At 51.5% G+C, this 19,262-nt stretch overlaps 3 protein-coding genes across 3 annotated transcripts in view; 1 reads left to right on the forward strand and 2 right to left on the reverse strand.

Annotated features, from left to right (window-relative positions):
• The window catches only part of SRSF4 (serine and arginine rich splicing factor 4), a 16,268-nt gene extending 13,449 nt beyond the window's left edge, over nt 1–2,819 (reverse strand). The window contains exon 1 of the mRNA XM_085306224.1: nt 2,517–2,819. Within this exon, the coding sequence (XP_085162350.1) occupies nt 2,517–2,819 (303 nt within the window). The remainder of the gene's footprint in view (nt 1–2,516) is intronic.
• Nucleotides 2,818–5,856, forward strand: LOC146595190 (putative transmembrane protein 244). The gene is made up of 5 exons (XM_085306225.1): nt 2,818–2,853; nt 3,728–3,813; nt 4,326–4,399; nt 4,597–4,722; nt 5,825–5,856. Exons 1-5 carry the CDS (start codon nt 2,818–2,820, stop codon nt 5,854–5,856), a joined length of 354 nt encoding a protein of 117 aa, XP_085162351.1.
• On the reverse strand, nt 5,386–15,697 carry MECR (mitochondrial trans-2-enoyl-CoA reductase). The gene is made up of 9 exons (XM_085306212.1): nt 15,584–15,697; nt 15,183–15,314; nt 12,384–12,527; nt 11,748–11,850; nt 10,875–10,977; nt 9,923–9,996; nt 9,357–9,417; nt 8,490–8,562; nt 5,386–7,434 (listed from the first exon to the last, which is right to left on the reverse strand). The coding sequence occupies exons 1-9, from the start codon at nt 15,627–15,629 to the stop codon at nt 7,271–7,273; spliced, it is 900 nt and encodes a 299-aa protein (XP_085162338.1). The 5' UTR covers nt 15,630–15,697; the 3' UTR covers nt 5,386–7,270.
• Between the last annotated feature and the right edge of the window lie 3,565 nt (nt 15,698–19,262).

Below are 19,262 nucleotides of genomic sequence, written 5' to 3' on the forward strand. Positions count from 1 at the left end.
GCGCCGCGCGGGGACAGGCGGGGGAGAAGAGAGCCGGGGAAGGGGGCGGAGGGAGAGAGAACACATCACGGCAAAGCCCCGCCCACGCCCCGCCTCCCTGCCCGGCGTCGCGCCTCTTAAAACGGCCGCGCCGCTGGTGGGCCCCTCCTGGTTTATATAGCCTCCCTGCCTCCATGCTGGGGGACTATAGGGTCTCCCTTGTCCCACGTGTAACGTACTGATAGGCATCTCACATGTGCTGGGGTGCTTATGGGGTGCAGGGGTCTTGTGGGGTCCCCCTTCCCCTGAGGGGGGTATTACAAGGTACTAATAGAGGTCCCCTCCCCATATGGGTGTGTTGATGGGGGTCCCCTTCCACAGATACAGGGTGTGAGTTGGGATCCCCCTTTCCCAAATGCAGGGCACTTACGGGGCTCCCCTTCCTCATATGGGGAGACTTATGGGCTTCCCTTTCCATATACAGGGCGCTGTGGGGGTCCCCCGCGTGCTGAGGTGCTTATGAGGTCCCCCCATACAGCAGGGGACTTACGGGGTGCCCCTTCCCCATGGCAGGAGGGGACATGGGGTTACACCTCTTCTGGGTGCTTAAATTTCTAATAGGAAGTTTAGATAGATTCTAAAAATCTAGATAAATCAGGTGGGATTCACGCCTGAGCCAAAGGCCCCTAATGCGAGTAGGAAAACTCCTGTTTGCCTTCAGYGGGCTTTTTGCCCCTTGCTACATCACGCCCCCCAAAAAAGGCAGTATTTCGACTTAGATATCAAAAACCTCCCACAAAACCCCAAATTGCATACATTCAGAGCATTAGCAAACGTACTTTTGCCGTGTGACAGGCGTAGTTAGGTTTAATTATCGCTTCCCTGGTGCCCCGGTGCGGGAGTGACTGTTCCGGAACGTTCGGTGACGGGCAGCGACTTCTGCAGTGCTCCTTACACTGCCCAGGTAAAATAAACGAAGGGAAAAAAGCCTAGCATTGTTTTTTTTCTGGTTATTTTCTAGCCGAGCGCTGCTCTTGAAGCTCTCCGACTCCGTTTCCCCTCATGTTTTCCCRCCACTTGTCTGGCAGAGCCGGACGCACCGCCGGGGCTCGCCTTGCGCCGGGGCCGCGTGGTCGTCGCCGCCGCGGCGCTTTCCTCCGCGAGGACAGGAATGCCAGCACTTGGCAGTTTTGTTCCTAAAATGGCCCGAAATACTCAGGATAAACCTGAAAATGTTCACCAGAAATGCTATTTAGCGAAAGCTAACTTTTTAAATAAAGTAAATAGTGACCAAACTTACTGTTTCTGCTTACTGGAGCCTTCAAGATTGAGAACCGATAGAGCTGAACTTCCTGATTTTCTTCCTTTTCAACTTTTAATCATTTTCTTTGTTTCAAAGAGGGATTTATGGGATGAGACTCATTAGCTAATCCAAAATAAAAAATAAATAAATAAAAAGAAGGAACAATCTGTTTTGGCAGGCTGGTTTTATGTGGTTAAAATGGCTTTAATACAGTCTAGCAAGTTTAGCTCCTCACACAGGCTGCTAATTTTAGTTTTAAAGTGGTTTATTTTTCAAAAGAAAATGCACATAGTTTTAAAGAATCCGTTCTAAGCCTTAAAAATGACTAAGGAATCACTGACTTCTCTTCCCCCACTCTGCAAACTGGCTAAGGCAAGTAAATGAAGACACAGTTTTTAACTCTCACTTTTCACATCCCAAACCCAATTTAGCATCGACTTTCCTCTGTGCGATAACCCGAACTGGGGACCACGTATCAGCATACAGCAGGATGCTGAATATATCTCCTGTAAATTTGGAATCCTCTTAGCATAAATCCAGAGATGAATCTGCATTTTACGTGTCGGCTTGCGATGCTGAAGCTGGAAGAGCAGAGCAAGACAGCCCAAGACTTGCCTGTGTAACTGTAATGACAGTGATTTTACATATCAGCGTTGCCTAATGCTAGTCACCCTCTAGAGAGGTAAATGTGCTCCCTGCAGCTACTGCAGAAATCTGCCTGTCCATCAGCAAAGTGCAGCTAGCTCCRAGGTGGAACAGAGCGGCCTTCTACCACCAATGCTCCAAAACCCGCCACGGGAAAGCAAGGAAAAGCATTTCATTGACTCAAGAATTGCAGGACATGTCGCTTGAGGACAGGGCCCGAGAAAGGGGAGGAATTTCCTTGAGGAGTCAGATAACGCGACTTGGGAAGACTCGGATCAGACTAGGGGAGCGGAGGCTGTGTTGCGGCTCTGCCATCTCCCCTTCCAGAAAATAGGAAGAAAACGACTCTTAAGGAGACATTGGGTGTTGGGCCAGTGGCTGAGGACTGGGGGCTTTTTGTTAGAGGAGCAAATTATTGTTTTATTTTTCTAAGGAGGAAACCAGGTTCTAGCAAGCGACAGCCTGGTGGGAAACAGCTCTCCGTCTTTGCCCGGCTTTCTAATAATTACCAGATTGAGCCTCTCTTTAGCGTCGTAATAAAATTTCCATGCTCTTGTTTCTGCCTTTCTCAGGCACTGGCCAGACTGACCAGGGGGGTCTTAATGAGAGATGTCTCCTGTTGAAGTAGGGCAAAACCCCTGTGATTTGTGCACTTGGGCAAATCCCAGCTCTGTGCAAAGTCACTCTTGTGGCCAGCAGCAAAGTTTGGAGCAAGAAACCCGACGTAGTTGAAACTTCTCAGGTGGGGAAGCCGAGCAGCATGCAGACGCGCCGGCGGCAGGTCCGGAAGCYGCTTTCCGCCGCGCTGGCGCTCGCCGCCTTGCGGCTCGGCCACGGCTCCAGCCGGCGTCACGGCCTCAAATCCCGGCGTGCGGCAGCCTGGCTCGCTCATGACTCTCCAGGGCAGCCAGGGCACGAGCGTCAAGGTAAAGGGCGACSGGGCTCCGCAGTGTCGGAGACGGCCCGGCGTGGCGGGTTTTKTGGGTCAGCGCCGGCCCGCGGGTCTGAGTGGCCTCTTGGGGAAGGAAGCACAGGGCAGCGCAGGGGGAGGCAGCGCCRGTGGCTTGTTTTGCCCGTCACCGCRGCTGATTCCGCCCGGCCATCTGGCGAGGCTGCGAGAAGCATYGCTCCTGCCGGGGATAATCCGCTCCTGGCTGCTCCCTCTCACCCTCTTAGAGAAAAAAGGCTGGGGCTGGGCAAATGCGAGGGCCATTCCCGGCTCTGGGAGCAAGGACAACCCGCATCCACGGCTGCAGACTGGCTGGGGCCAGGGCTCCCACAGGCTGCAAGGCAGCCAGCATCCTCGGGCTGAGCTCGCGGCCCCATGTGCCACRTGAGAAGGATTAGAAAMATATTTTTGTGTTGAAAACRACCTGTTCTTGGTCACAAGGCCCTKTACGATGGCTGACGTGCCCCCTTCCACAGCTCAGTCCTATTGCTTGCTGCTGCTTGCAAACTTTTGCCTTTTATTTTCCAACTTTGACTGATTTAGACATTGAAGTGAACAAATGAAGGGGATAATCTCCCTGCAGTCCTGCAAAGGAGACTCCTGCTGGCTCCCCAAAGCTGATTTAGCCCTACCCTGATACCGACTGCTTAGCCAGCAGGTTTCTCCAATTGGTTCATTCGACTTGCTTAAAAACTTGGGCAGCAATCGGGGCTGCTCAAACAATGTTTACATTGAAGTGCAAATTACTCTCTGCCAAGGCTTAAATGCACCAGAGCATATTAGATCCTTAAACCTTCACACTTCTCTTCTACGGGCTTGTTTCTGAAAAGTGAAACCTGCTCTGGTTGCAGATCCTCCTCCTGCACCTGCTGCTGTGCCTGGGCATCTTCTACACCATCTACTACGTGATGGGGAGCATCTGCCATGGGGCTCTCAGGTGAGGCAGAGGGGGCCGGAGAGACCCCAGCTAGCACCCTGGCAGCCCAAGATGGCTGTGCAACAGCAGCTTTGGAAGAAGTTGGTTTCGATCTGTAGGGTTTTTAAATCTGCAGGATTTTTTAATCTGTGGGGTGCATAAGCTCTTCCTTAGGAAAGGGAGCTAAGAAGGAGTATTTGCTGGCATGAGGGCCTGCAGGGGTGTCTGAAGGGATCATGTCGGGGCGGGGTGGGGGGGGAAACCTTGTCTCACTGCACTGTAAAAGAACAATATTTGGTTTTAAGGGGGAGAGCGGCTAGAGCCTGTGCTTGCCTGGAGGTGTTGGACAAGCCAGGCTGGTACRGGGCATCCATGGTACTGAGGCCAACCGGATCATGGGGTCGTGTGGTGGCATTCACACTTGGCCTGGTGGAGGGACATAGGGATGGAGGGGTCTGACCATCCCATCACTGCCTTGTCTGTGGGGCTTGTCCTTAGCTGCTTCCTCACGAGTGTCCTTTCCCTCCCCGCAGGCTTGACACTTTTGACGGCCTCATCCCCTTTGACTTCAGGACTGAACCGTCCCTTTCCAACCCCAAATATCTGGGTGAGCCAAAGGGCAGGGAGACAGCTGGGAAATCAAGCCATGGGGCTCCCCGGCAGCGAGGGGGAGGCTTTAGCCTGGGAGGGTATGTGGTGCACAGGGACAGGAAGGCACTCACTGCTGCAAAGCACACCCACAGCATTTAGATGGGGGAAAAAATAGCCTTGCAGCAGGCTCAAAGGGCTCCTCTTGCCTCCCAGGGGGGCTGCTGGCCATGGAGCTGACRTACTTCACCAGCAGCATCCTCTTTGCCACGCTGTTGAAGCGCTGGGTCTGGGACTATGCCGTGACCGTCACGCTGCTCCACGTGCTGCTGACCTGCCTCGGTGAGTGCACAGCCAGGGCAAAATTTGGGGAGATAAGACACCACTTTGTGCCCCACTGGTGCTAATGGGCACCAAGAGACAGCACTGTCACCCCTGCAGCAGCCTTGAGGCGCTTGCCCAAGGACCACRGGCTGCCTTCTCCTGCTGCTTTTAATTGCTTGTGCACAAACAGCATGGTTTTGCTGCAATATAAATACCTGTGATTTAGCAAGAGGAAAGGGCTGCACAGTTCCATAGCCTTGCTCATTAAGATTTGCCACAGAATGCCCTAAACACCAGTGTGATCCTCATGTTGGYGTAAATCAATGGCAGTGGCATTGGCCAGGACATGATACCTGGGGCCTGGCCTGCTCCTGGGCCAAAAGATGAATGGAGAAGGGTAATAGAAGTAAATAAGAGATGATGGATGAATCACACAAGGGACAACTCTGAGCAGATAAGGAGCTGCAGTCAGGGTCTCCCATAGCAGAAGCAGCTGTGAAAATAYCCTGCTTTAGCCTACTCAGCTACCTTCATTCTCACTCAAGCCTACCGACACTAATGGGAATCTTTGCATGTCTGCAGGCGATTTTGAGATCTGTGCTGGGTTTTCCTTCTTAACCACACTTACTGGGGAGTGGCACTTAAAATCAGCATAGGAAAGTTGCATTGCAGCACTTCACATTTTGCTCTGATCACAGAAAAATTTATTGGCAGCAACTTTTAAAAAAAGTTAAACATTGATTTCAAAGAGATTTCTCTGCAGATCTCACAATCATAGTGCCAGTAGTATAGTAACAGCAGCAAAAATGAATTCAGGTCAAGGTACTGCAAAAAGCCACCCCTCTTCCTACACGCATTTGAGATGCCAAACAAGCGCAACACAGGCAGCTGGTCTCCCGCTGAGGTTTTGGACCCAGCACCCAGGGCCAAAGCACTRGGGAAATTCAGCTGCAAGCGAAGAGGCGAGTCCTGTCCCTGGCTCGAATGCAGGGCCACGAGAGTTAGGGCGCTCCCTGAGACGTCTGCTCYGTCTTGCAGTGATGGGACAGTTCCCGCTGGTGTGGCAGTGGTGGCTGGCACTCGGTAAGTCTTTCTGCYTGTTTCTCCACCCTTTTTCCAGCCTTTTTCTCTGGGCAAACRCTGCAGACCTAGCCTGCCCAGGGTAGTCTGCACCAGCTGACCTGGCTCCCAACCCCCRGTAGTGCTGCAATGGTCACTTGGCCTTACACATGCCTTCCTCTCCTCCAGGGAGTGGGCTCGTCCTCATGGTTTGCACTGGACACCTCCTCACCTGCTCCGTTTGTCCCCACTCTGCTCATCCATCTCAGAGTGACTGATCCCATGGGCTGAGYGCTGCCTGCCCTGTCGCACCCCAGCTTGTCCTCCCTGGGGAAGGTGCAATGCTTTCAGGAAAGCGCCTCTCCTGGCATCCGTCTGACTTGGCAGTTTGACCTCAAGGCTGGCAAAGATGAAGCCACTGCTCCTGGTAGAGGCGGCTGAGGAAACACCTGGAGGAGYGTGGTTCACATTCGCGAGCTAGGAGGGGCTGTGTTAGCAGAGCAGCCTGCTGGCACTGGATGACCCTGTAATCCTCAGCCAGCACTTTAAAGTTCACATTCACATCCGATCTTCTGTCTTGTTGCATTTAATCTGTGATGACAACTTGATCAAAGCAACACACAGGCACGTATTGCTAACACCTCAATATCATTCTATCATCCCACTTGTCCCAGTGGTGCCTGTTCCCAGGGTAGGGACCAGCCAGCAGCCASTGGTCGAGAAGGGTCTTGTGTTGCTCTGTCTGGACGCCTGTTGCCTTCCTGGAGTGAGCGCTGGTTGGAACTGCAGCACAGCAGAGTGGYGTTTAGCAAGGAGCCAATATCACAGCAGGGACGGGAGTTCCTCAGCTCTGCAGGTTGAGGGGTGGCCGAGAGCAAGAGCACCTTTAGCAGTGGGAGATTTGGCTCTGCAGGTGCTGGCTCAGAGGCAGGCAGTGACCAGCCGTGCGCTTTCCTGCAAAACGACCTGAGAATAGCCTGAATCACCTGGAGGTGATGTCTGGCAACACAAACAGCAGAATGAAGGTTRGAGCTAGTAAATGAGGCAGAAGGCAGCAATCAGCCATCCCAGGCAGTAGAACAAACCCAGTGCTCTTGTTCCCCAAACGCACCCAGCTGGGAACTTCGGCTCCTTATATCCCTGGCTGACTGATCACCTGCTGTCACCCCAATCTGAGATTCCTGTAGCAGCTGCCTCAACACCCTGAGCTTTCCAATGCAATGAAACTAATCTAAGCTAAAGCAAGTTTAGAATCTCTCTCCAAAAGCAATTAWAACTGCTCTCATAGTGCCATGTATGTAAAGTTGCAGAGGCTTTTAAAACTAAGTGGGCAAAAAATGGATGGTTCTACAGTTATTTTTTTTCCCTTTAGTACCTTCCCCCACAGACAACACAGCAAAGGAAATGTTTTCAAGCCAGCTGGGATCCAGCTGCAGGGTCCAGTGTGATGRGAAGCACCAGCAGTTCAGCCTACTGCTACACCTGAGCCTTCCCTCGGCTCAGGGAGTCACAGGACGAGTATCTGTTTAGATGATGTGAATGGCTTCATGGAGGCCTCCAGGGCTGTCCTGTAGTCCTCGAGTGGGACCTCTGTGCATGCTGGCGTGGTGAGCTGCCCTTTTTGAATGAGCTCGCACAAGCTCTGTACCATGCTCTTCAGGCTGTCCTTGTCTGTAAGGGAAGGAGACAGTTCTCATCCTGCCATAACCCATGCTTGCAATAAGCCAGAGCCACCAAGCAATTCCCAGGCAAAATATGTGCCAAAACCAAYACCAGAGTGGGTCCTGGTGGCACCRGCTCTGCAGTCAACACAGAGGGGTACAAAGTGTGTGCACTGTGCTCCCAGCTCAGGCATTTGGGTTAGGGCAAGTGCCCCAGGWATATTAGCACCAGCCCTGCTTGCTCAGCAGCAGCTGGCATCCATGCGGCAGCACAGGGCAGGGATTGGGGACATGTCACCTTCGGCAGCAAGATCCCCAGTCCCTGTACAACCTGCATTGCCCAGAAGCAGGGCCCCCTCAGCTCCCTGAACTGCTTTGGGGTACATGGCCACAGGTTGCTGCCTGGTGCACACCTCAGCTTCTGCACCCACCACCAGCATCTCAGGGATGCAGCAAGGAGGGGATGGCAGTTTTCACAGCTTTGGCTCAGTGAACCAGATTTCGGGTTTGCTTCTCCCAGCAAATCTGGGCCAGTGCTTTAGGTCCCTTCTGAGACACAGCCTGGGGAAAGACAAGTCAATCYAACGTGCTGCCTTAACTGGATTTCTAAGGGGTTGTAGAAATAGCTCTGGGACAAAGCATGAAGCTACCCAAAGCCATCAGCTGGTAGCAAACAGGACCACRGGCCAAATTTACACCTGATGCGCAGGTGGCTCTTCCCACAAACCTCCAGTGAAATCAGACAGTTACACTTGGCTCTATTTGCTCCAGCAAGGCTTGTTAGGACTTTGCAGCTGTTTTACCTAAGCCAGATGTGACAAGACAAGGGGAGCAGTGGGAGGTACTGAAGAACACCAGGAGGCATCTTCTTTCCAAACTAGTGCTGCAGCCTCCCTGGCAGCACTTCAACAGGTCTGAGAACTATGAAATACAACTGAAGTAAGAGCAAACAGGGAGGGTCTCCCAGCATGGGGRTGACAGGTCAGCCATGAACATGTCAACTCGTCGCTTCAGTGACATCCTTTGGCATCTGTCCACACCTGCGGCRGTGACTGCCAAACTTACTGTGCATTTGGTCTTTCTTCCATTGGGTCATCCAGAATCCACGGAGCTTCACATCCTTGAAGATGAATGCGCTCTGTGGAAGCAGGGAAACGCTCACCAATAGGCATTTCTGTTCCACACATGCCAGAAGGTGAAATTCCCCCTTCTCCCCCCCCCAGTATATCTCTAAGCTCTTGCAAGTTTGACTGCAGTTGAAAGGTAGCAATGAGGATCTTCACTCTTCTGTTAGAGCTTTAATTTGTGACAAATTCACTTTAGCAAGTTCACATTAATGAAACACCTCACATTATTCCAGGGTCTCTGTGGCACCACAGCTCTGAGCTGCTACAGTCCAAGGTTAGAAGGGCTTCACTTTGCCAGAATAAAACTAGATTGAAGTTGGAGCATAAAGGGAAACAGAGATGCGACTCTGATATGCAAGACCAGCTTGTTTCAGGGTGCGCTTGTTACTCAGTGTCTGCTAGGCAACTTGCCAGGCTGGGAGTTCACACCACCCAGTTCCTTCATAATGCAAGAGACCTGTGCTAGAGACAAACCAGCTCATCATGCAACAGCCTCAGTCAGTTAAAAAAAAAAAAAAAGAAAAAAAAAGTTTGGAGGCTCTGAATTTGATGTTCAAATAACAGATGGTGGCAGATGAATCCTTCTACTGAAGGAAAGGAGGCAAGAGCTGAGGACAGGCTCATCTGTCCTTTCAGCAAGAGCAGTGGCAGTGAACAGGAGCTGAGAGGATGACGGGCAAGAAGAAGCTACAGAAGTGCAAACATGTTGGAGCACCTGCGTATAGGTAGTGTAGCAAAGCAGATATGCCTGTAGCAAGAAGGCAATTAAATTCTGTGGCAAGTCAAGAGCATCTCAAATACTCACCACAGGGACTGTCACAGGCTGCTTTGCCATTCCTCCRTAGGTAACCATGGTCCCTTTGTGTCTGGAAGTAGGATCAGATATTCAGGTACCTGCGACTTCCAAYATGAATCTTCAACCTCACTTGTTATTTCTCCCTCTCTTATACTCAAACCCATTGCTGTGTGGATAAAGCTATTCCTCACACCAAAGGCTCCTCCATATAACCACTGAACTCTGCTTTCTAGATTTCCTCTCTTCCCTGCATGCAGCAGCAGCCAACTTTGTTGTTGGATACACCAACCTGGGCCAGAAGGATATTCTTAACTCAGATTTCAGAGGTCTTTTGCCTCATGCTGCTGGCAGAGAGGTTTGATACAAGTGAGAGAAAGGGTGATGATGGGTTAACTTTAAGTTATTATTTCCTCCTGTACTTCTCTTCCCTCACTGAAATCTCAATGAGGACTAACCGGTAACATCTCCAGTCCCCACCTGTGCTCAGAGCACTCTGGAGCAGGCCCATCCTGGTGTTGACCCAAAGCATGCACAGAAGCCACCACTCAACAGCTCGGGTGAAGAGCCAAACTTACTGCAAGTGCCGCAGCATCTCAGTAGCGCTTTTCCCTCCAACACAGTTCAGGGCAAGCCGAGGCTTTGGGATGTTCTGAAAGAGTCATGGTTTCAATGGGAGCAGTGCACAGAAAGAGAAGTTTATTAAGAAGGTCCCAAATTTTAGGGTTCCCTTCTCTTGAGCATGAGACCACAGCTCCTGAGGGAGCAGCTGCCTTAAACCTAGTGTTTACATGGAGACAGCTAAGAATCATAACCAGAGCCAAAAATCATCAGGCTGAGCCTCATGGCAGCAATGAAAGCCCCCAGCCCTGCAGGGCTAAATCCTGCTCCAGAGAAAGCTCAAGTGAAACCACTCCAAAGGGAGCGGGAAAACTCATGCCCAGGAGGATATTCCCAATCACAGATATTTACTGCAAGTCTACCAGGAAGGGACATTCCCTGCAGTATATCAAGGTGCAGCACTTCACTGCACTGCCTCTACCTCCAGTCTGGTCCCCTCAGAGACCTTTTTTCCAATTTTACTGTGAAAGCTGTTCCTGGTACAGCCATCTAGATGCCAAACACTGCTCAGTTTGGAGAAAAGATGAGAGGTAACAAGGTAATCAGAGCAGTAGAGATGAATACGTCCTAGTTTATTGCCAGTAAGGTGACACTTTGTGAAAGGCACTTTGAGACCAGGAGTCCGGCAGATTTAGCACATATTTCTATTAGCAGATGGGCATGTTCAGTTACACAAGAGGTCAAGACACACGGTAACTAGTGACTTAGAAAAAAAAAGTGCAAGAACACTATTTGTTAACTTTATATGTCTCTAATGATTTACTGCTTGAACATGATGGTTGCCTGCTTAAAGATTAGGAAGAGCTTATTTCATATTTGTCCTTTCCAGCATCCTTGCATCTTTGCTTCAAGTACTGAGCTACAGGAATAGCCTTGGACTTTCCCTCTGGAGGGATCAACAGCAAGTACCTTAAATAYGTCCTTCATGTCTGGCTTTCTCAGCATCTCTTCTGTGATGACGTGGTCTGCACCAAGGGACATCAGTCTCTCCACCAGTTTTGGGAGATCGGGTCTGGAGGGGAAGAAAACAAAAAACCCCGTAGAGGAGACCTGATCAGCCAGAAAGGAAAGAGCAAAGAGTACCCTCATCTTCCTCTCGCTCAAATGTAGACTAGGGAGGAGATGTGGTAGAGCAGAGGCTGTGAGACAACTTCCACCTCTTCTCTGCTGCCTGCAGGAGCCTGCCCTAACCCCAGCTGCTGCTGACRGGGGTCTCCTCCTGTCTCACCAGCGTCGTTGGTGCTGTGGTAGCCCTGGCTATTCCCACACATGGCTTCCTGCTGGTCCTACAGCATTTTACACAGGCATCTGCTTTCCCTCCTGTTATTTAGCAGGGGCATTTGAAAGGGCAACTGCCTCCACCAGCGCTAAGGCAGCAGTCTCCATCAGTAAGGAGAGGGAATCACAGCTGGAAAGATTCCCATGGCCCCATGCAGGGTCTTGACCAGCTCCTGCTCCCCCCACACGTCAGTCTTTCCAGTCCCAAGTTACTTCTACCCGTGCTTTGGGCTGCAAGCACAACAAGCCAAAAAAAAAAAAAAAAAAAATCAAACTCTGCCCCCAAACTTGCCCATCTCCCTCCAGCCCCCATTGCTGGTTCAGCTACATGTTCTCATGGTCTGCATCAGAGTGGCCAGGATGAGAGGTTGGTGTTGGGGACACAGGGCAGCTCCAACTCTGAAGGGCAGCTGCATTTCAACTTTCCTTGCTCACCACCCTCTCCTGGCCCCTTGGAAGCCTCCTCCCTTCCCAGGAGTCTCTGGCCTTCTAGGCCATGCTCACCTGTCTCTGACCACATTGATGGTCTTGATGCCAGAGGCTTTTGCGATCTGGATCACGGCCTGGCCCACACCACTGTTGGCAGCGTTCTGGATGACAGAGTCACCTGTGTAAGGGTGCAGAAACCAGCTCAGCTCAGCCCAGCCCAGCCTTCAAGCACTCCTGTGGGACCAGCGGCCTCCCATATGCATGCCGAGACCCATCCAGCACAACATTGAGCCACTGGCCCATGCCAATCCCCAAGCTATCGCTTTGCCCTTGGAAAAGCAACTGCCCTGTCTCCACCTTTGCCTGGGCTATCGAAGGGGAGACTGCTTGGGTCAAGGTTTTGGCTCAGAAGTCACTGATAGACTCAGCAGAACTTCTTTTCTCCATGGCACCATAGGCAAGGCAGCCTTTCAGCCACCCATAACCATAAAGTCTAGTAGATTTTGGCAAGGGAACCACAAGCAACCATCCCTCTTCTCTCTGGCCACCCAGACTCCCCTCCTTGCAGTGCTGGATGTTTGCCAAGACTGGCCATGGTGACAGCAAGCCACATTTGCAAGCCATGTTTGCATCTCCATCTGCACAAGATGAGACAGGGCAATGCCATGTAACGCTGATGAAAATCTCAGGTCTCTGCAGCCCTGCATGTACCTGGCCTCAGGGTCTCGAAGTCGACCAACATCCTGTATGCCGTGCAGGGGTTGACACTCAGCGTGGCGGCGCAGAGCATGGGGATGTCACTGGGCACTCGGAGCAGGGTCTTTTCAGGGAACACTGCTTCCGTCCGCCAAGTCCCTACAGAAGAGGCAACATTTCATCAAAACGGAGAAACCCACCAACAGCTGGTACCCAAAGCAATTCACAGGCCAGAGGTAAGGTTTCATTGCAACCTCACGCATTTCTTCAGGACCTGCTAAAAAAGATGCAAAAATGCCTTAGGAGCTCCATCTCCACGTAGGCTTTAAGGGCACTTCTGCAAATCTAGCATATGCTCAGCTGTCAGCAGATGATCTGCAAAGTCTGGCCTCTACTCCCTGCAGCAGAGCAGAATGACTGCGGGTCRCTCAGTCGCCTTCACTGGGCTTGTGCATCAGCGAGCAGAGACCCCAGGCCTGAGGGGAGCTCCCACAGAAGGTATCTGCATCCCACTCCGTGCTGCTGGAGAACCAGCTCTGCTTTTGCTTCCTGGAATTTGCTGCTCCGGAAGCCGTCACGTCCCACGCACCAGCACTTCTGGTACGAAACCAGAACATCCCAGCATAAAAGAGGTTTCTCCCAGTCCGTACGAGCACTGAACGACTAGGGTGCTGTTTTCAAGGTGTCTAAACAAAACGCTATCATACACCTTGCAGCACACACTGCCTTTGCCTTGTCAGGACACCTGCGGGAGACAGGAGATGAATCCCCGGCTGCCCAGGGACAAGAGAGATTTAATATCCAGAAAAGCCTAATCATTTCCTAGACGCATAATAGAACCAGGGCTCCTGGAGCGCAGAGAGTGTGCAGAGCTAATGGAAACACTCCACATCCTACAGATGAACCCATATATTCAAAGCCAATTTACTTAGATTTAGTGACTCTACATTTATATCCGATTCAACCCCCATCAACCATTTACCTTTGAAAATATCACATTTGGATCTTAACCAGATAGCTTTCCTTCTCCCATTAAGTGAAAAAGCCTTTTCAAAAGAAATAGGCAAGGAACAAGCTCTTACGCTAAACCAGAACTGGCAATTTTTCCCAGCCATTGGCATTTTGGAGTAGCAGAAGAGACATTTGTTTAAAAATAAATTCCCGTGCTTTCGCATCAAAGCACTATYAAGGAGGGAACTGTAATGAGATATAACTATGACCTTGTGCAGGTTAAACGCTTTATCCTGTATCTGCGAAGAAGCCATAAGCAGATGTGACAAAACACAGTTGTTCCCAGAGACCAGCAGATTGCTATAGCGTTTTATAACGGTTTAGGAGGACTGCAGTGGCTCTACACTACAGAAAATCAGATTATTTCAGAATTGAAGTTTAGCACAAGCAACAGCACCACCACAGCTCCTCTTGAAAGCACGCTGGGTTCTTGCATTACAGCGAGCGACGTCGATGAGCGAGCATGTCCCAGGCGAGCTCCCGCGCCGGTGGTATCGATCCCCAGAGCACCAGGATAGCTGCAAGGCGCAGGGACGTACAAGGTCTGAGACACTTTCTTTTTTGCACCCTGCATTTCCCTGGGGCCCTACTGTTCCCGAAGAGGAAGGGCAACTGCGGCAGCAAACGCCAGACCGATTGCAACCCGATTTACTGGAGCTGGGTATCAGCTACCAAGCTCTCTTAAAAAAAAAAAAAAAAAAAAGCGTTCAAAAATAACTGGAAGAAAGAATAATGCTTAAAACTGCACATAAACAGGTAAGAAATTAAGAGGCCTTTGTACAACTCACAGCTACCCAGATGCTTCTCATCTGAGACAATACAACCCATTATATTTATGATTAGGCTAATATGGCACTAAATGGATTCCAACTGCTGCTTTCCTCGCCTGGAACAGTCTCTAACGGATTTTTTTTCTTCTTCTTTTTAAGTCACATCCGATTAGATGTAATTGCTGTAACTGGGAGGTGCACATGATTATAGTTGTGCTAAGCAAATACAGCACTTCGGAGAGGAATGATTTTGCTCCAGAACAGCACTAGGGCAGACAAACTCCTAAATCTCTTGGGCCAAATCTGAAAGCAGCAGTTCACAAGGGAGGGAACGGGCTGCAGGAGCATTGGGGAGATGCTGGGAACAGGAGTCCTGTGCTTTACTCAGGGCGTGGGTTTCCTCTCAGCTCTCCGTAACCTTCCTACACGGTCTCAAACAGCTGCTGGTGTCAAGCACCCCAACCAGCCCCTGGGATGAGGTGCTACAGGAGAAGGCAGCACCCAGCAGGCCCTTACTAGCGACCACAGATAACACAGAGTCTAGATATCTCCAGGGAGGACAGGAGCAACCACCTGCTCCAGACRTGACCTCCAAAATACCTGCAGCACCTTTTTATTTTGAGAAAACCATCTTCTGCTGCACCAAACACTGGTCCCCAGTAGCCAGCTTAGCCAAGATGTTTGTGCAAGTCTGAGTTTTGGCACCATCCCTACAACTCTGTCACTGGACCTCAGTGTGTTTCCTACTCAGTAAAGCCCAGGCACGTGCCGGAAACCTTGTGTTCCTTCTCTGCCGAAGGCTGTTCCTGCAACGCACTGCAGAGGTTGCTACTGCCCCRTATCTCAGCAAGTATCTTCGTTGTTGAGACATGCGGTGAGCTGTGCCCTGTGCTGGCCACGTGCTGAGGTCTGCGGTAGACGAGGCAACTGAGAGCCATCAGGCAGCTCGTGTCATTGTCCACATCTGTGCAGCCAGCAGGGCTGCCATTCTCATACCATGGACCTGTCTCCAAGAGTTTGGGTAGGAGCTCACCGAGTCCGGCATCTGCTGGAATCACCCAGTCGCCAGGTTTCATGGATGTCACGCAACTGCCAACCTCCACCACTTGGCCAACGCCTTCATTGCCTCCAACTGCCGGCAGCTCAGAGAGGATGGCGTATGTCCCTGCAAGGAAGCCACACTGTGAGGCGCAGATCACTTTGCACCAAGCCTACGGTGAATGACAAACTTCTCCCTTTGGTGTGCTAAGGGCTAGTCCCATGGTAACACCAGGAATGGGGCTCTGAACCCTTTGAGACTCTGCTGGGCATGTTGCAGGTGGTCTAGCAGTCCATGTGTGCAGTGTGTGCCTGACAGCACAGTCCCCATCAAGGGGAACAAAAACTAAGCTGCTTGGCAGCAAAAAGCCAGTGAAACTACAGAAGCTGGGTTACCTTGGATCATATTGATGTCTGCTGGATTGATAGGGGCTGCTAACATCTTGACGTGAACATCAGAATCCCCCAGCTCGGCCACCTCTAGGTCTTTTAGTCTGAACAGGGACACAAAGCAGAAGGGCATTAATATGTGCTTGGCTGATATCTTTTGCACRTGGTATAACCTGAAAAGAGATTTCCCCTATTATCTTAGGTCTAAAACAGCACTATTTTCCCCACATCTTTTGTTTTGCCATCACCTCAGCCTGGTCTCCTTAGCAAAATAACCCCACATCCAACTTAAGACAACTGCATCCAGACTCCACTGCTCCCCAAACACCGTCCTCTCCTCTAGGAAAGATGTCCTCACCATGCCTTCTTCCCAGGGAGCTGCAKGCGGTTGTGCCAGGAGTTAGGAATGAACCCAAAATACTTCTTGCATGGGAAAGAGCCCCTCCAAGGCAGAAGACTTCTCCAACCCCTTTGCCACAAAGCTGCTTTAAATCAGACTGAAATGCTCTTACACTGGATGAGCAGGGTTACCAGAATTGTTTAACTTAGCTTATCTCTCTCGGAAAGAAGTGATGGTCTCCCACAAACCCTCCTCCTCCTGGAGCACGTGGCCGTAGGGAGAACTGCAACATAACACTAGGCAGCTGCTAAAACTTTTGGGATGCTTTAGACCTTGAACAACATAACTGACCACCCAGGAGCTCTGTATCATTGTAGGAAGCAAAGGAAGAAAGACAGGGTGCAGCAAGAGGTCAGACCACTCACATACGGAGAAAAGTTCCTCAGGAGAGCAGGAGCCAGAACAGTTGCACTGTGACAAGAGATCACGGCAAAGAGGAGCCCAGCGCTTGATTACTGTCTGCCCTACCTCCCATCCAGGGCAAATCCATTGCGACTTGCCCATTTGCAAGATGAGGGCAATTTTAACTACATTTGAGCRAGCTACTGGCTTGGCAAAGGAGGTGGTGCAGCCCCTGCACGGCTGCCAATTTTAAGAACAGTTATTTGCTGCAATTACATCCTGCTAAGTACATGTCATTAGGAACAGTATACTCAATTCTTTTCGCAGCTTGTCCTGTGCTGGCAAAGTGTTTCTCCCCTTCCCTCCCCTTGAAGCCGCATGGCTGATTGCTAGACGAATTTGAGCTCTGAATTAAATAGCACGAYGTACTTGTCAGGAGGCTTTTAGCACACAGGAATCTGCATCCTGTAATCAGGGTTTTAAAGACCCCCCCCCCAAAAACCGTATCGAGCCAGCAGGGCAGTAGGCCGCCAGGACGCAGCACGGGCAGCAGCGAGACACGCGTGGGGCAAGCCTGCACCTCGCCGCAGCACAAGGACCACGCTCACCGGCCGCTCTGGATGCAGGACACAGCTCTGCAGCTGAGGGGTGTGCAAGCAGGAATCCCGACTTCCATGTGCTTTGCTCAAAACCAGGAGTTTTTGACAAGGCGGCCTTCACCCATGAACTAAGAAGTCTCTTGCACATAACAWCCCAGCAAAAAGCAGCAGCAGCTACTGCTTAACCCCCCTGCCAGAATTAGCAGAATAAAGTTGGTTTCTTGCAAAGCTACTTCAATCTGAATTCAAAGAGCATTGCTAAGGTTTCTCCAGGAAAGCACGGTAACTCTACTCAAAGCCTGAAGATCTTCCAGGTTTAAAAATTAACATTACAGACGCATCAGCTCATTTGGAGGCATTACTGGCTGYACTTCTGAAGAGCGGCTGGAGTCCTGCACGGTACCACGCCATCCTCTGTGGGGTTTCCCTGCTTATCCCCACTCCCAATTTGCTTCCCAGAGACGGGAGGGTGGTGGGCTCCCAACATCTGCTGCTGGCGGTGCAGCTCCGCCTGGCTGTCCCCTGCCGGCTCCCCGGGAATGCCAGTGACGCCCTTTCCACGCCACCTATTTTTTTTTTGCTATCTTGTTAGGCAACAAATTGCAACATTTGAGGCTTTCCCAGACTCTGCAGGTCGGAAGTGACTCAAATCCCTTCTGGTTAGTGCGTGGAGCTGCAGACTGGCAATGTCGCAGGAGGCGCTCGCTGGACCGCAGAGCCAGACTCCGGGGGCAGCCAGCGTTTTCAATCATGACCCGGGGAAACCCGCATCCCCCCTCTCTTCCCGTTAAGTAACRGGGAAAACGGCATATACTGAGATTACAATTAATTGTATCCAGCACCTCTGCCTAGCATCAGCCCTGTGCCAGCGCCTTGTGCCATAAACCTAACGGAGAGACTTTCATCGCAGCATCCAACATCGCGCCTCAGTTACCGGTGCCGATATTTCGGCACGAAGAAAGAGTTTCTAAGTTGAGAGGCCCTTTGAAAAATTGCCTTTACGATAGAAACATTGGTAGATTTTTGATCAACGCTGCTATGATCGAATCCACCGACCTGGCTACCAAAACATATTGTGCCATCAAGCAAAGTAACAGTCAATAACCTTAATAAAACTAGCAAATTGTGCAAGAAGCTCGGCGCTGGTCATGCCCTTCGTGGCTCACGGCATCCTCTTTCAGCGTTAGGGGGAAGTTGGATCCCGAATGGCACTTTCAAAAAGTAGCAAGAGCTTCTGAGAAATGGCATGAAAAAAGGTCACGGGGCAAGATCTGCCTTGCCCAAGAAGCAGGGCTAGGGCAGCCGGGCGCTCGCTACGTGCTCCGCGCCCCATGCCGCCGCCAGCCTCTGCTTGACGAGCACCGTTACGCACGTACACGGCCAAAAACCAAAGCAAACGTCCACCCCAAAATACCAGGGGGTCGGTGTCCGGATGCATTCCGAGGATAGACCGGCACCTCCTTGATTTCTAAAGCGTTACTTGAGGCAGTTAAATTCAGAAGGCAGAAAACCTGCWCGGGCGGCGCCGGTGGCGCTTGCACAACCGCGGCTTCTTGCCGAAGCGCCGGGACGGAGACCGCCGGCTCTGCCTGGATAAGCGATGCCGAAGGAAGTGAGTCGTCCCCCCATCCGCAACGCCGCTAGCAAGGCCGCAGTTTTTAAAGCAAATCGAACGAGCCGCCAACAAGCAACTTACCGCGGCGCAGGGACGTGCATGCTAACACAGCGCACGTCGGGAGCTAAAGCCGCGTGGGTATGGTACGTGAAACAGCCGCTGGCACCCCYGCGGGTCCCGCCAGCCCCTCTCCCTCCTCCTCTCCCCAGGCAAATTTGCAAAGCGCTAGTGCTCGTTTCTTCCCTCTCACTTAGGTCTTTGGCGCTGATAACGCGCCGCCCGGAGTTCGGGCTCTCTCCTCGCTGCAGGCGCCTCTCTTCGCGCAAACGAAGCTTTTTGCGGGGCTTTGCTAGGATATTCTGGACTACAGGAAACAACCGTAACTAYAGATACAACTTTTAAAAGGTGCATTTTCAAGCCCAGCAGCCTGTCAGCACCCCTAGGTACCCCAGCACCACCCTACCCTTGGCAGCCAGGTCCCCCCCACTGCACCCCCTGTTGCAGTGCACCCTCATTGCAATGCACCCACCCTTGCTCCCACCCCTCATTGCAGTACACCCACAGCCTTGCCCCCAGCCCACACTAAAACCCACCACTGCGATGCATCGCCAGTCTTGCCCCACTCCACACTTACCCCCCACCCCACACCTGCCCCCCACCACAACGCACCCGCAGCCTTGCTTCCATCCATTTCCTTCCACCATTGCAGGACACTCACCACCAATCTGC

Source organism: Rhea americana, unplaced genomic scaffold (assembly GCF_003343005.1).
Source record: "Rhea americana isolate MKP2758 unplaced genomic scaffold, rheAme1 scaffold_234, whole genome shotgun sequence".
Taxonomy (NCBI): Eukaryota; Metazoa; Chordata; class Aves; order Rheiformes; family Rheidae; genus Rhea; species Rhea americana.